Source organism: Antrostomus carolinensis, unplaced genomic scaffold (assembly GCF_000700745.2).
Source record: "Antrostomus carolinensis isolate BGI_N321 unplaced genomic scaffold, ASM70074v2 scaffold23359, whole genome shotgun sequence".
NCBI lineage: Eukaryota > Metazoa > Chordata > Aves > Caprimulgiformes > Caprimulgidae > Antrostomus > Antrostomus carolinensis.
The window spans coordinates 88,713-102,343 of NW_010339577.1; the positions used below are offsets into that span (position 1 = coordinate 88,713).

At 37.7% G+C, this 13,631-nt stretch overlaps 1 protein-coding gene across 1 annotated transcript; it reads right to left on the minus strand.

The window, feature by feature from the left end:
* Positions 1-1,812: 1,812 nt before the first annotated feature.
* On the minus strand, positions 1,813-13,120 carry CUNH1orf159 (chromosome unknown C1orf159 homolog). The gene is made up of 9 exons (XM_010175901.2): positions 13,046-13,120; positions 12,804-12,894; positions 11,236-11,311; positions 9,139-9,243; positions 8,146-8,211; positions 6,636-6,770; positions 4,643-4,668; positions 4,143-4,173; positions 1,813-2,416 (listed from the first exon to the last, which is right to left on the minus strand). Exons 2-9 carry the CDS (start codon positions 12,873-12,875, stop codon positions 2,319-2,321), a joined length of 609 nt encoding a protein of 202 aa, XP_010174203.1. The 5' UTR covers positions 12,876-12,894; positions 13,046-13,120; the 3' UTR covers positions 1,813-2,318.
* Between the last annotated feature and the right edge of the window lie 511 nt (positions 13,121-13,631).

Sequence of the window (13,631 nt, forward strand, 5' to 3'; positions counted from 1 at the left end):
GACTGCATTGAAATTAGAGCATTAAACACTTGACATTCAACGAAGTTACACTATGCACTTGAGGACAAGCCAGGGTTCAGACCGTACAGTGATATGAATGATCCTTCAATAATTTATGTGCAGAAAGAATACATTAGCAACTAAGCAATACAAGAAAGCACAATCACTGACAGATTCACAAGGAGAAACTCCCTGCTTTCAAAGGTGCAGTTTCTTGCTGTTATTTGCATAGTTACTCCTTTTCCTTAGTGGTTAGGAAAATATTCAGGAACTAAGTTCAGGAAAAAACCTAAGACTTCCAGATATAATTTCTACCTGTGAAAAATCACAGCAGCACAAAGATAAAAAGACATCAAAATGACAAGAAACAAAACTGTCACCTCCTGAACTTGGAACATATGAAATATAAAGCACATTTCATACTGAAAGCTGAAGGGTCTCAAAATAGCAGCAATAACATTGTCTGCTGTCTTCAGTTTTGTCCAGTAGACCAAAAAATGTATTTATCACTGTAATAGAAAGATAATCTTAAGTTTCTCCACACAGCAATTCAGGCTTTTTTGAGGGGCACAGGAGCCTCTTCATGGTTTGTTCTTTATACCCAATCTTTGCTACAAGAGATCTCATTACCTTGTAAGGGGAGAGATAAAAGTAAGTACAACTGCACTGAAACTTATATAAAACAGGTCTATTCAGGAAGATATATCTGTCTCCTCCCATGCCAGTTCTCATCTTTTAGCTTTGAATAAGCTTTTAAACCACAGAATAAAAGGAACCTGGATCACAAGTTTTGGACTCTCCATATGGGTGTCATGTCAGCTCAAGACAGTTATGTTCACATTTTCCTGAAAAAGAGAACCGACTGTTCCAGTTTATGTTCGTGCCAGTGGATGCAGATGAAGAGCTTCCAAGTAATTTATTTTAGGAGCATCGACCCATAACGGAGTGCCAGCTAAACCAAAACAGGCAATAGCAACACAGGTAGGTGGGAATGCACAAGCTGCATAGTTAGAATGTCACATATGGTGACAGTGACACTTCAACCAATTTAGCAACCTCAGGTTTTTCACTTATTTCCCAGTCACCCACTCTTATGCCCATACCACTGTGCCCATTATGCTGGTACATGTGTTCACATGGCAACAGAGTCAACCATGCCAGGAAAAAAAGGAGTGAAGGATAACCTAGGAAAAAGAAATAAATTATTTTACATCTCCTTTAATTTCCTGATCAAGTGACTACTCAGCCACAGAGCTGGCACAAGATGGGCAAGAACAAGCATTTGAGAGTGGGGACTCTAGGTTGGCACTTTCAACCAGGAAATACTTGTTGAGCTCTGTCATAAGGTGCTGGCCTGCAGATGTCAGGCATGTTAATGAAGAGCTTGACCAAAGAAACTCCTTATTGCATTGGCAGAAATTCACCTCATCTCTCCAGCTCATCTCAATACCCACTGACATGTCTAATGGATGCAGAGCTACCCTGCAGGAATTCTGGTTTCCCTTCAACTGCTGTGTTAAGGGAAGGAAGTGAGTGGAGACAGTTTTTGCAGGACAGACATAGTGCCTATCAGTTACAAAGCCATAGCAAATGGCTTTTTGTCCAAGGACTGAGCTGAAGCCATTGGAAAAGCTTCCCAACCAATTCTCATACTTGGGATTGGACCCATACTGACCACAGCCTTCAAAAGCACCAAGAACAACAAGATCTGGATAGTGAGTCTATATTCACAGTTAAAAACCAGGGTCAGCTATGTCATAGGCTGAAGAGGATGCTCCAGGAGGCATCATTTTTTGCTTCATAAGGATACTGCATGTTAAGTATTGTTATATTGTCCTAGAACATGAAGCAGTGGCACTTAGTGTTAGCATTTACAAATGGGTCCTTCAAGCAAGTCCACATCCTTGAGTCATCCCAGTATTTCGTGTTGGCCTGCAGCACTGAAACATTCAGCTCTGGGGACACAGAACACATGACAACACAGGAAGAAGAACTTGCCAAAACTAAAAGTGTACCAAAGAAAGGCAGATTCTTTAAAGATTTTAAACACAGCATCTGTAGGAGACAAATGAAACCACAGAGCTGGAACAGTGCATTTCAAGATCACCAACAGCAGTTCACCGACTGGCTGTAGCCTGCCATCAGTATCTTTGCATTAGTTCATTTCTCTGTCAACATTTGGCACAAACCCTTTGACACAGTAATTTGGCTTCCATTTAGGTCAGCTGCTTGCGATGTTTTCTTGGCACTTCAGTGGATTCAGAAAAAGTTTCTTCAACACTGTGTACACTTATAAAGTCCTCAGTTAAGAATGAAGGTTAAACATTGCTGACCCTGGTTTCGGAAGAAGAGATCATAGCAGCAGATGTAGACGTCACTAGTGACCGTTCTCGTCTGACATATCGTGGTTTCCGAACTGCAATGGTGGGCACAGAAAGATCATTAGCACCTGCCGTAGAAGCACGTCTTTATCATTAATTCACAACACCACATGCCATCCAATAACTCCTGAGTGATCAAAGTCATTCTGGACCTTAAAAAAAAACCAACCAAACCAAAACCAAACCACAAAAAACCCTACACAGAGCTGAGATATAGCAAAAGCCCACAAATGAACTTTCTAAACAAGCTTCTTAATGGTCTATTAAATAAGGTGCTCATTACAAACTGGCATTTCCATTATTTTTAAGTGTTTACAGCTCATGTAGCTTTCTATTTTCAGCCCTAACAAAACTCCCTCCAACTGTACTTTTTTTATAAAAAACAGAAGTTTAAATTAAGGTAAGGAAACTAAAGACTTTTCACAAGCAGCACAAGCTCATAGTTTAACAGCCAGACCCAGACCAGGCTTGGAACACATCTAAAAAATGTTTAAAAGTTAAAGACTACATTAATAAAAAATAAATTCTAATTATACCATCTTGATTAAAAAGGCCTATGCATACATGAGGAGTGAGACCAGAAAATTTGCTGAGCTTCGAAGGCCATTATTTCTTAAGGTTTTAGAAGATTTAGTCTGTCTCACTTTTAAGTCACCACAAGTTCTGTCATTATCTTGAAAGTACAGAGATCAAGCACAGAGACAAGATATTTTACTGTATCACTCTAGCCAAATAAATCCACTTTCCTTGCCACTCTAAATTAATCTCATGGATAGATATAAAATTTTCTATCATTTGCAAAATATAACCTTTACTACCTACTTCTTTTTAAACTTTGTTACATGGTCTGAGACACTTTAAAAAATGCCTTGATTTGATGAGGTGTAATCCAGTGCCTTTTTAAATATCTATTTTGGGAGATTCATGATTAGATATTTCATGCTTTATTAGGCTCTCACCAGCTCATAAATAATAAAAGAAGAGTATGTACTATTTCCTAGAAGTAGCACAAATTTAGAGGCAAGTTTTTGCTCTTGGATTACCAAGATCTAGTCTAAACCAGTGGATTAGAGTACAAACTTCTCAGTAATATTTATAGGTTGAAATTATGAAAAATTGAGGAGGAAAATGTACATAACCTGAATAGATGGAATCTTCCCCAAGAAATAAATTTCTGCCTGAGTTTCACATGTATTAAAAACCTACCTTGCCAAAAAAAGAAGCCAACCTACAAGCACCACACACACACAAAATTGTATATTCCAAACAGTCTGCGTTACTTGTTTCAAGAAGCTGATAAACTTCAAATCAGCAAGCCTGAAAATGAGCCAACCTGGCACTGTCAAGAAGATTCCAATCCTGAAAATAGGTCCAAGAATGAAAACTTTATTTTTGACCACTTATGAAAAAATATTGTACCTACTTGCAAGAGTTCTCTATTAGGATAGAGAAGTCGAAGATCTAGGAGCTGTCAAAGATCTATTTTAACCTGAAGTCTTCCATCAATACTGTATGCCCACATTAATTAAAGCAATAAATCCTATCAAAAAGGTCTCCCAGACAGATTTCATTGGATTTCTGTCCCCTCAACAGATTCCACAGTTCTACACCAGGCTTCACAGGTAATTGTTTTGACTTGCTGTGTATTGTTAGCATATCCACTTTGAGATAGTTTGCCTGCTTTTCAATAATGAGATGCATAAGAGGGAAGCCAACAGGTAAAATATTGGTAGCAGCATGTCCCAGAGAACAGTTCCTCACCTGAAGAAGTTGGGGGAGGTATCATGGATGCCTGCATAACAGAAGAATGATCGTGTCAAACAAAGCACCTTTTGTCTTCACAGTCTTTCATTAAAAAAATTACAGGAACATTTTAGGGTTCCAATAGTATTTCATAGAATCATAGAATGGTTTGGATTGGAAGGGACCTTAAAGCTCATCCAGTCCCAACCCCCCTGCCAGCAGCAGGGACACCTTCCACTAGACCAGGTTGCTCAAAGCCTCATCCAACCTGGCCTTGAACACTTCCAGGGAGGGGGCATTTCCTGTGTATATAGTCTTTCTTGGAGAAAGTAATTCAATAGAATCCATACAGTCAGTATTCATCCAGTTTGGACAAAGAAGTCCAAAACATCTTTTATTTTCATTTCAGTCTCACATACATCAGATTAAGTAGCTTCCTAATGAACTGTTAAAACTTTAAGTTATTGTTTACTCGATGTTTTATGTTTATTAACACTGGAAGGATGGAATTTACTTACTGTTTCACTAGGCTGGAGAACAGATGCTAAAAGAGAGAGAAAGAGAGAAACTAACCATCATTAATCTAGAAAGCCAGAAATGATAGTTTTCTAACAACACATGCGTGCAACAGAATAGTTCTATTGTTAAAAAAAATAGTTTTGTCACAAAGACAACCAAAACACATCAGAACATTCAGAAATCCCATTAGTGGAATACATTGTCTGTAGGAATCTTCTCAAGATTAGAGATAAAGGGTTGCAAAGGTCTCCAAGAATGACTTATTTTTGCTTTCAAAGAAGGTAGCCACAGCAGTATCTCCTTAATATGAAGAAGCTTCAATAGGAAAAATGGCACTTCAAGCCAGCTACCAGAAAAAGGCAACCAGAAAATCAGCCAGACAGAATGAAAGCTAACATGATAATAAGCCAGAGAAACATTTCTGTTTCTGATGCTCCTCCTTTAACGAAGGACATCAATGCTTTAGCCAGCTGGACCAGTGTGAGCTATTGCTACAAAATGCAGAAATCAGCCACTGAAAAACTGAAGGAGAATCTTGTACTAACTACATTTACTTAAAGAAAAATGCAAAAGCAACCTGGAGGTTTCAACAGGGCAGTTGTGATTAGGATACTAGCAGCTCCTGTGGCACTGATTAATTTAGAGCCTAGGTAGCTACTGTAGTATACTTTTACATGAAATGATACCACAGAGACTGGAAAGGTGATGTTCCATGAAGCAGTACGACTGGATACAACATTCTTAGCCAAACAATGGAACTGTATTGCTCCACTCACTCCTTTTTCTCTTTTTAAGCTTATTTCTATCATGACAATCTAGCTTGAGCTTGGCCCTGTAAGACATGAATGAAAATAACAGGTCTATTTGTTTAGCAGACCTAACCAGTAAAGAGTTTTCTTTCAACAGAAGGAGCTCTAACACAGCAAATGCTGTGCTAGAGGTTGTCATGGGAATCATTCAAAGTGACTGCATGGAAGGGGTGAGACAGAGTCACAGATCACCCCGAGTTTCATACAAAACACTGGGCAAAATGGAGACATCACCTTCCACATATTTTGCTCACCACCTCCCAGAAAGTGAAGATCAGTAAAATGTGGACACAGAAGAACTCTGCAGAAACTGAAGCATCTGAAGGAGCCTGATGTCTACATAAAGCCTTGGTGCTCTACTGCTGAGTGCATCCCAGGTGTTTTTCCCTAGGTTTTTTGGGATCACTTTGGCATGAAGTCAGGTCACTGCATTTTAGTCACATGGCTTCATTCCTCAGTAACAGGAGTGGCAGAAATAAATAATATATTTCATTACAAAAAGGGGTGTTTGCTTTAAAACAAACCAAAAAAAAGTAGTTGTTAACTCCTGAAAGCCCCAGTAAATCCTGCATTTAGAGGGCAAAACACAGCTGAATGAGTGGTAGAATAAAGAGGAACTTCATTCCCTTTTCTCCTGCTGCTGACACATCCATGGTAAGTGCACTGCCCTTTGGTATTACAGTTCTCTGCTCTCTAAACCAAGAATAAACAACAACTGCTTTTTGTAAAGCCTTACAAATGTCTGACATTTTGTGTACTGAAATAAACAAGTCGTATTAAGATCTATAAAAATGCCCTCTGTGCAAAATGCACTGATTTATTTTCTTTTTCCTTTTTGAAATCACATCTCTAATACTCAGTGACAACTAATGTCAAGTATTGCACTCTGGCAAATCTTTGAAAGCTACAAAAAACCACTAGCTGGGTTAGTGAGAGATACTGTGTAATATGCACCTTAGACTGAGAACAGCCAGCCTCTGCATGGACATGAAAACGTGATGCTGCAAACACACAGCACAGCAAAGATCTCCATTTGTTTGTGTTGCTTTGGATGATCAAAAGCCACCTCAGTAACTACATGAAGTTAGAACACTGACATGAGGAAATGGAAAAGGTTTTCAATTAAGAAACTGTGCAAAGGCCAAAACTTGAGAGATTAAATAGACAATTAGAGGTATTTTACCTTTGTTTCTTCTGTAGAAAACATTAGGAAGTTTATTGGCACGTTTGAGGTAGAAGAAAGAAGCAACAGATAGAATCAGGAATAAACTGATGAAAAATGTCCCTAAGATGAGAGAAGCTGCCACTTCTGGGCCCCCTGTACAAAAAATAACAATAAAAAAAATTAAAAGAGAGAAAGAGAGAGAGAGAAATGACTATTATTGACAAGAAAACTCTTCTAACAGAAGGGTTACACAAAAGATTGAGACCAACTTCCTGAGACTCATAGGAGAAAAAAAAAACAAAGTGTTTTGTTTTGTTTTTTAAGATACAGACAGACCTCACCAAAACATTTGCAAAGATCTTTCAATATTCATTTCATTATATGAACAACTTCCCCAGCCCCACCTGCCAAAGGTCAGGAAAGCCACAGTCTCTACTGAAGACAGCAACAAATTTTTAATCCATCACTCTGGTTCTTCTATATAACTTTAAAAACCAGTCCTGGGAGGCTCTCAACATTAATATTGTTCTTTTATTCCTTAAATGAAGTCTCCTCAAGACAGAACATGTCAACAGACAATATACCACTGGTACAGTACACCCAGTATTATGTTTTCCACAAGTGGCTGATATAGAAACCATCCCAAGGAGGCAGACATTACGCTCACCTCTGTTCTGCTTTCCCTGCCTCAAAAAAGCACCCCATGTATTGATTTTGCTGCTTTATTTATTTAGAATTACGATCCCAAAGAGCCAGTATTTTCAGAAACAAAAGTTGTTCGTGATCTTGTTGCAAACTATGATAACAGATCAATCTGACAAGCTCTGCCTGAGAAGTCCACATTCTAAAGAGCAATAAATACTTCAAGTTTACACACATGACAAGACAAATGGTAGAAAGGTTTCAGCAGCACCCAAGTTTGACATGGCTGTTTAGCTTTCCTTTTTTAAGAACACTTAATGATAAGCACACACCCTGTAACATTATATCACTTCACTGGGCACCCCATCTCTTGCTGGAGTGTGCAATGCTGCTAGGTAAATATTCTCAATTTCTATTCTTACCAGTGTTGAACAAGTATTTTTAGGAGATGAAACAAAAATGACTGGTCAGCAATGATAAAAATCAAGCTACAGAAAGGCAAACCAAGACATAACGTATGTGTAACATGTTGCTTCACTCCTAAATAACAAAACTCTTGCAGCAAAAGGTTCAAAACTCAGGTTGTGGGGTTTCATAAATAACCAGTTCAACCTGTACCAAAAAAAAAATCACTTCAAGATCACTAGGACAAGATGAAAGAACCATTCAGAAAAATACAGTCACCTCTAAGTTCATAAAAGATCTTATAAAAGATTCTTGTTGAGAACAAGCCAGAAAAAGTAAAAATGGCAACTACATTTAGAATAAAACCTACACTAACAGAAAAATATAGTTTACAACTTGTTTCAAATGCCATGTCATGAAGGGGCTGGTCCACAGTGAATAATGACAAAGCCTGCACTCAGGAGCTATTCCATTTACTCACCTATGTTCTGTAGGAAAGGAGTTACAGTGCTTATATTCATTTGGAAATTCATTCCTCTGATACCAGCTGCAATCAAAAAGAATTTTTTAAAGTAAGATCTGACAAAGAACTACAGATTTGTTGGAAATCTTAGTAAAAGGCTATTATACTTCTCAGTAATTATTTGAAGTTGTATAAGAAACCTGATTTCTCCCAAGAAAAATTCATTCTTTATGTCACTTTTGAGAATATACAAAAAAGGAAGCAAATAAGCATCATCATAATTTGCCCAAAAAGAAAATAATTCCCTAGTGCATTTCCAAGAAACTTAGATCAAGTTTCTTAGCTCTTTCATTAAAAACAGTTACAAGGAATTGAATTCTCACCTCTCAAACAAAGCACACATACAAAATTAACCTAGCTTTCTTAATATAGATTTTTCAAAGAATTCAAGTACAGGTTGAGCTATTTTTTGCTCTGAAGAAGTCTCTAGCAAACACCCCCAGCAAATGCCTGTTTCTTCCAGCAGACATTAAAGCAGGCACAAAATTCAACATTCAGTGTATGTTTGATACAGGTCCTACCCTGTAAGTTTAATCATTTTGATGTTTAGGACTGTTTTATATTAAGAACTTATATTGGGCAGAATGTTTGGATTTGGGGTTTTGGTTTTTTTAATGTTGCATTTGGCTTTGCAGATCAGGTACTCTAATACATAACAGGATTTTGATTTCCCCCCAACCCCTCCTAAACTCTGGAATGGTTCCACAACACTCTGCACAGTTTCTGCAAACTAAATCTCAAAGTTTCCATAGGTTTTGTGGTATGTTCAAAAGTTCATTTATATTAGGACTTTGAAAAAAAGTGGAAGTTTTACAAAGGAGGGGGGAAAAAAAAATAAAAATCTGCAACATCTGATGCTTTCTTGAACAGTCTTTGCTGGTCCACACATGCAAGAAGAGATCTCAGTACCAAAAAACCTCCATTAAAATAAAGGGATGGTAAATGACTCACTGTTTCTGCATTCAGTCAGATTGTAAACAGATGAAACAGGAAGGGTTTCATTTTTGCATTTAATGCAGCTGCTACTACCATCCTCATTCCACCGTCTGTAACAACCTGCATGAGAATAAGACGTACAGAGGCTTGAAAACAACAAAAGTGACACTGGAGATATTTCTTAGTCTTCAGAAAGAGGTAGAAGCAACAGAAATGCCCTCTGTTTGATCTACTGGTTACCAACATCTCCTGTTGCCTATTATATTACACAAGTTAAGAGGATTCATTTCAAAGTGTTTATTCCAGAAAAGATAAAACCTTTCAAAAGCCAAAAAGGAGAAAGAGTTATAAGCAAACAACTCCCAGAGGGCAATTTCAACACAGCTCCATTCACTGCTTCACATGTTTTAGTTTTGAGAAAAATGGGAAGTGTCTAACAACCTGTAACTACCTTCAACAACACAAAAAACAAAGCAGAATCTTATGGTTTATTTTCAGAGGTCATACACTGCCAAAACAAAATGTAATGCCATTTTAATAGATAGTATTGAAAATAGAAGCAGGAAGGGACAAAGATGCTAAGAACCAAAAGAGTGGACTTGGATGAAAAAGGATTTTGGTGTCCCTACAGTCAATCACTTGAAGCATAACAAGCTAAAAATACAAATACTGCTGTAACTCAGTCTCTTTCCCATGCCTCAGTCCTCACAAGTACCGTACTATTTGTTTCACTTGAAGAAGAACCCAAGCCTGTTTAAACTCTTCTGTGACAGATGGCGAGTGTTTTATACCAGTCACCTTACCATGCAGGCTGGAAACCTGATTAAACTTTCATCTCAGCCTATGGCTTCGATGTTCAAACTCTCCATTTATGTTTAAAAGCACATCCTGCTATGTCTTTGTTAAGGAAAAAAAATTCAGGGTACATCTTCAATAACAACTTCATTTAATACAATAAAGCTGTGGTGGTTTCACTTGAGGCTTAGACTTGAGACATGAAGATTAGAAGGATATTCCTACTAGATCATATTACAGTCTACATTTAAAGGAAAAAAACCTTCCTGTGCTGGCTAAAATCCAGTTTTATAGAGCCTTGAGCCAAACTGGTATCAATTATCCCATAAAGCTAACCATTAGTAAGGTGCTGATTTGAAAACAGCTCTGCTGACACGTTTTCCTCAGAGAAAAGCAGTGTGTTTGATGCCCACAGTAATAAATTACACCTGACATTTAATCTAAACGCAAACAGAGCCAATGTAAGGGCAAAGACTGTCTACAGTAATATGAAGGAAGCATCAAAGCACCTATCTGACACCAAAGATATTGGTAGATTATCAGTTTGCAATAAGATTTAAGAGAACACAATCCCATAACTTGGAGACAACTGTCTATACCACATCTAGGATTATTTAGAAGCAGAAATGAAGCAACAGTTAGAGAAGCTAAGAAAGCTGTGACAACAGATAGGCTTAAAATGCTTTAACAACCAGCACAAGGAAATGACTGAACTCAGAAGTGGACCCCAATATTTAAGTTATTAATTCTCTTGTTACTGTGGGACCTGAAGCCATTTTCCTCACTTTTACTCTCTGATTTTAAATAAAATGGCACTAAAAAGAAAAAAAAAGAAAAAAAAAATCATCTTTTTGCTACTGCTGGAGAGTGACAAATGAAGTTTCTAAGTCCATTTAGAAGAAAACAACTCTACATATGTGCCACAAAGAAGAATGAGGCATTCTGGGCTAACAAGACAATATTAAAATGATTCTTAATGCTCCCTTAGATATGCATTACAGCATTTTTGCTTTTTATGCTCATTACACGGGCTTTTAGGGCTTTTAAGCATTTACAATAGCTCTTACATAATCCAGCTGCACACTAAACAAAAAAGATAAAGAAAAACCTTATTAATAGTTGTTTATTCTCCTTCCCATGCAAGAACAATGCTTGTGAGTCATAAGAAGCATTACCTGGTGTATACAGAGGAAGAAAGACTTCAATATGTACACGCATTAATTATTTTGTTTTCACTTTCCAATTAATCAGGCACTATATTTTCGTGGTAACTGTCAAAAGTAATCTGGAATTTTATTAAACAATGCCACAATATACCTGGACTGCACTGGTTGTTTACTGGACAGGAACTGTTTGAATCCAACATATCCACACAGCATTCTGTTTCTGAAACCTAAGAAAATAAATTATATTACATTTCATACAGTTCTTAAGTTTAATAAAATGCTTCAACAAAGAAAATCTACGGAGAACGTAGAGGAATAAAGAGTAACTGCAGTTAAATCTTGCTGTAGCTTTTTATTTTTTCATTAAGCAACTTTAAAAGGAGAGAACAAACTAGATGCACCATCAAGCTGATTTGGACCTGGCAGCTGCTACCCAAACTAACACTTGGAGAACAAACGCACACTCTACTGTTGGCATTGGACAAAGCCTCGAAAAACTGCTTTAGAAATGTACTTGCTAAATTCTTCAGTGAAGCAGAGTTCAGAGGGGGAGTTATCCTTCCCACAGCACCACACAAACGCCCTGATTTGCTCAGAAATAGTTGGCAAAATGACTCGTGAAACCCAGTTTTCACTGAATGCCCGTATTGCAAGTGATAATATCTACATCCAGCAGAGCTACAAAAGCTCCTTCCTTCAACATTTAATATAAAAGAATAATTTTACATATATATCCTGAAGGCACGTAGTTTATTATTATTAGTTTGTTTATGTAAAAGCCAGTTTCAAAATTATTTGCAAATTACAAGCAGCTGTGACATCAGCTTAGAGATAAATGCTTGTAAGAAACTCTCGACAGATATTGGTAACATCCCTTATAGACTTGGGCATATCCACTCTCTGAATCTGTACAACAAAAATAAGCCACAAAACTCCCACAGGTACATTTCCTTAAAGAATATAGCAAGTCAAATCAGTCTTAAAAAGGGAAGGAGTATTCTCAGTCAAAAGTAACAAGATCTGATCTATATTCAGTCAGATAAATAATTTAAATATACCTCACATGTAACAGCCACTATTGTTCTGCTCATCAGCAAAACCATCAAATCCAGGGGTGACAAAGATCAAAGCTATCACGAGAAGTGGTTTGGACTGTCAAAACTGAAATTAGTAGGCTGACTTCACACTGTTAGTGCATCATGGGGAGGTAGACAACAGTAAAGAACCAGAATATCTATAGGTAACATGCTGAAGACCAGTTGCTTAAAAAGTTTTGTTGGTCAAACTCTTTTGCAAGCAGAATTTTATACTCTGATCTTATGTGACTTGAAGCAGCTTTTGCTTCAGAGCTTCTCAGTCACTTGAAAAGTTAACTTCTGGGTATCCATGTTTTGGATTGTTTGTAGTTAAACTGCCAAGCAGCTTGAAAAGTGGGGTTTTTTTGATCATCAGGGTGCTTTTTCCACATGGTGTGAGGCATTATCAGTTACATCCCTGCTCGCCTACAAGCACATGACTAGGAAGAATTCAATGCTTTAATAGGCAATCAGCCCTCAGAGCAAATTGACCCAGTGTAAAACTTTCAGTTAATGACTGCTAGCAATATAGGTCATTTCTGTCAAATTACAAAGTCTTCTACAAACTACAATGTGTGAGGAAAATAATCTGATCCTTCTGTTTTTATAGTGCCTAGCATGACAAAAAACATGAAGTACCTACCGAACTTTCAGTAGATTTGCTGGCAACTTCTGCTACGAGTCTAGTTAGGAGAAGGACATACGGCACCTCCATGCCCAGGAAAGACACAAGTCTAAATAAGAACAGGGAAAGAAATTAGAATGTCTTATTAATGATAGGGAAGTTATACTTTCCCTTTGTTAAGAAAGTTTTGCCAACACATTCCTTTTATTTGAATGCAAAGACCTTTAAATTAAATATGCTGGGGGGGGGGAATGACTTACCTTGGTTCAAGATACAAATTTGAGATATTCAGAATTTCCCCTCCAGCTGCAGAGGGGCAGGTTTCTGGCTATGGCAGACTGTGGTTGCTAAGAAACAAGGAGCCTTATCAGTCTGCTCCAAACTGGGCCATGCAGAGACTGTTCCACACCCAGGATCTAAAAATCAATGTGATTGCAATAGAACAGTTACCGCCTGGCACCACCACTGATAAGCCTCCCCACAGCTACAGGCTCCTCTGGCTGCAGCATTGAACTGTGATGGATTTGTATCAGGACAGAAAGCATCCGCCACTTTGAAAAGGCAATGCTGCAATTAATTTCTCCCATGACAGCACAGTCATGAAGCATTAATTAAGTCTCTCTGTTAATAAGTAGTATTTCTCAATTGCCTGAGAACAGACCTTCTCAGTGTGGAACAGAATACTGTCTGCTACAAGCCTTGCTTCTTTTCCCCTCCACTTTTGCCATATAACTCCACACACAACCTAAAGAAAGTCCACATTTCTTACATTAAATTGTTTGGATAAACTGAAAGGTGCTACAACGCGCTTGATCTGCATTGTTCAGACACTCCCTATGTCAATAT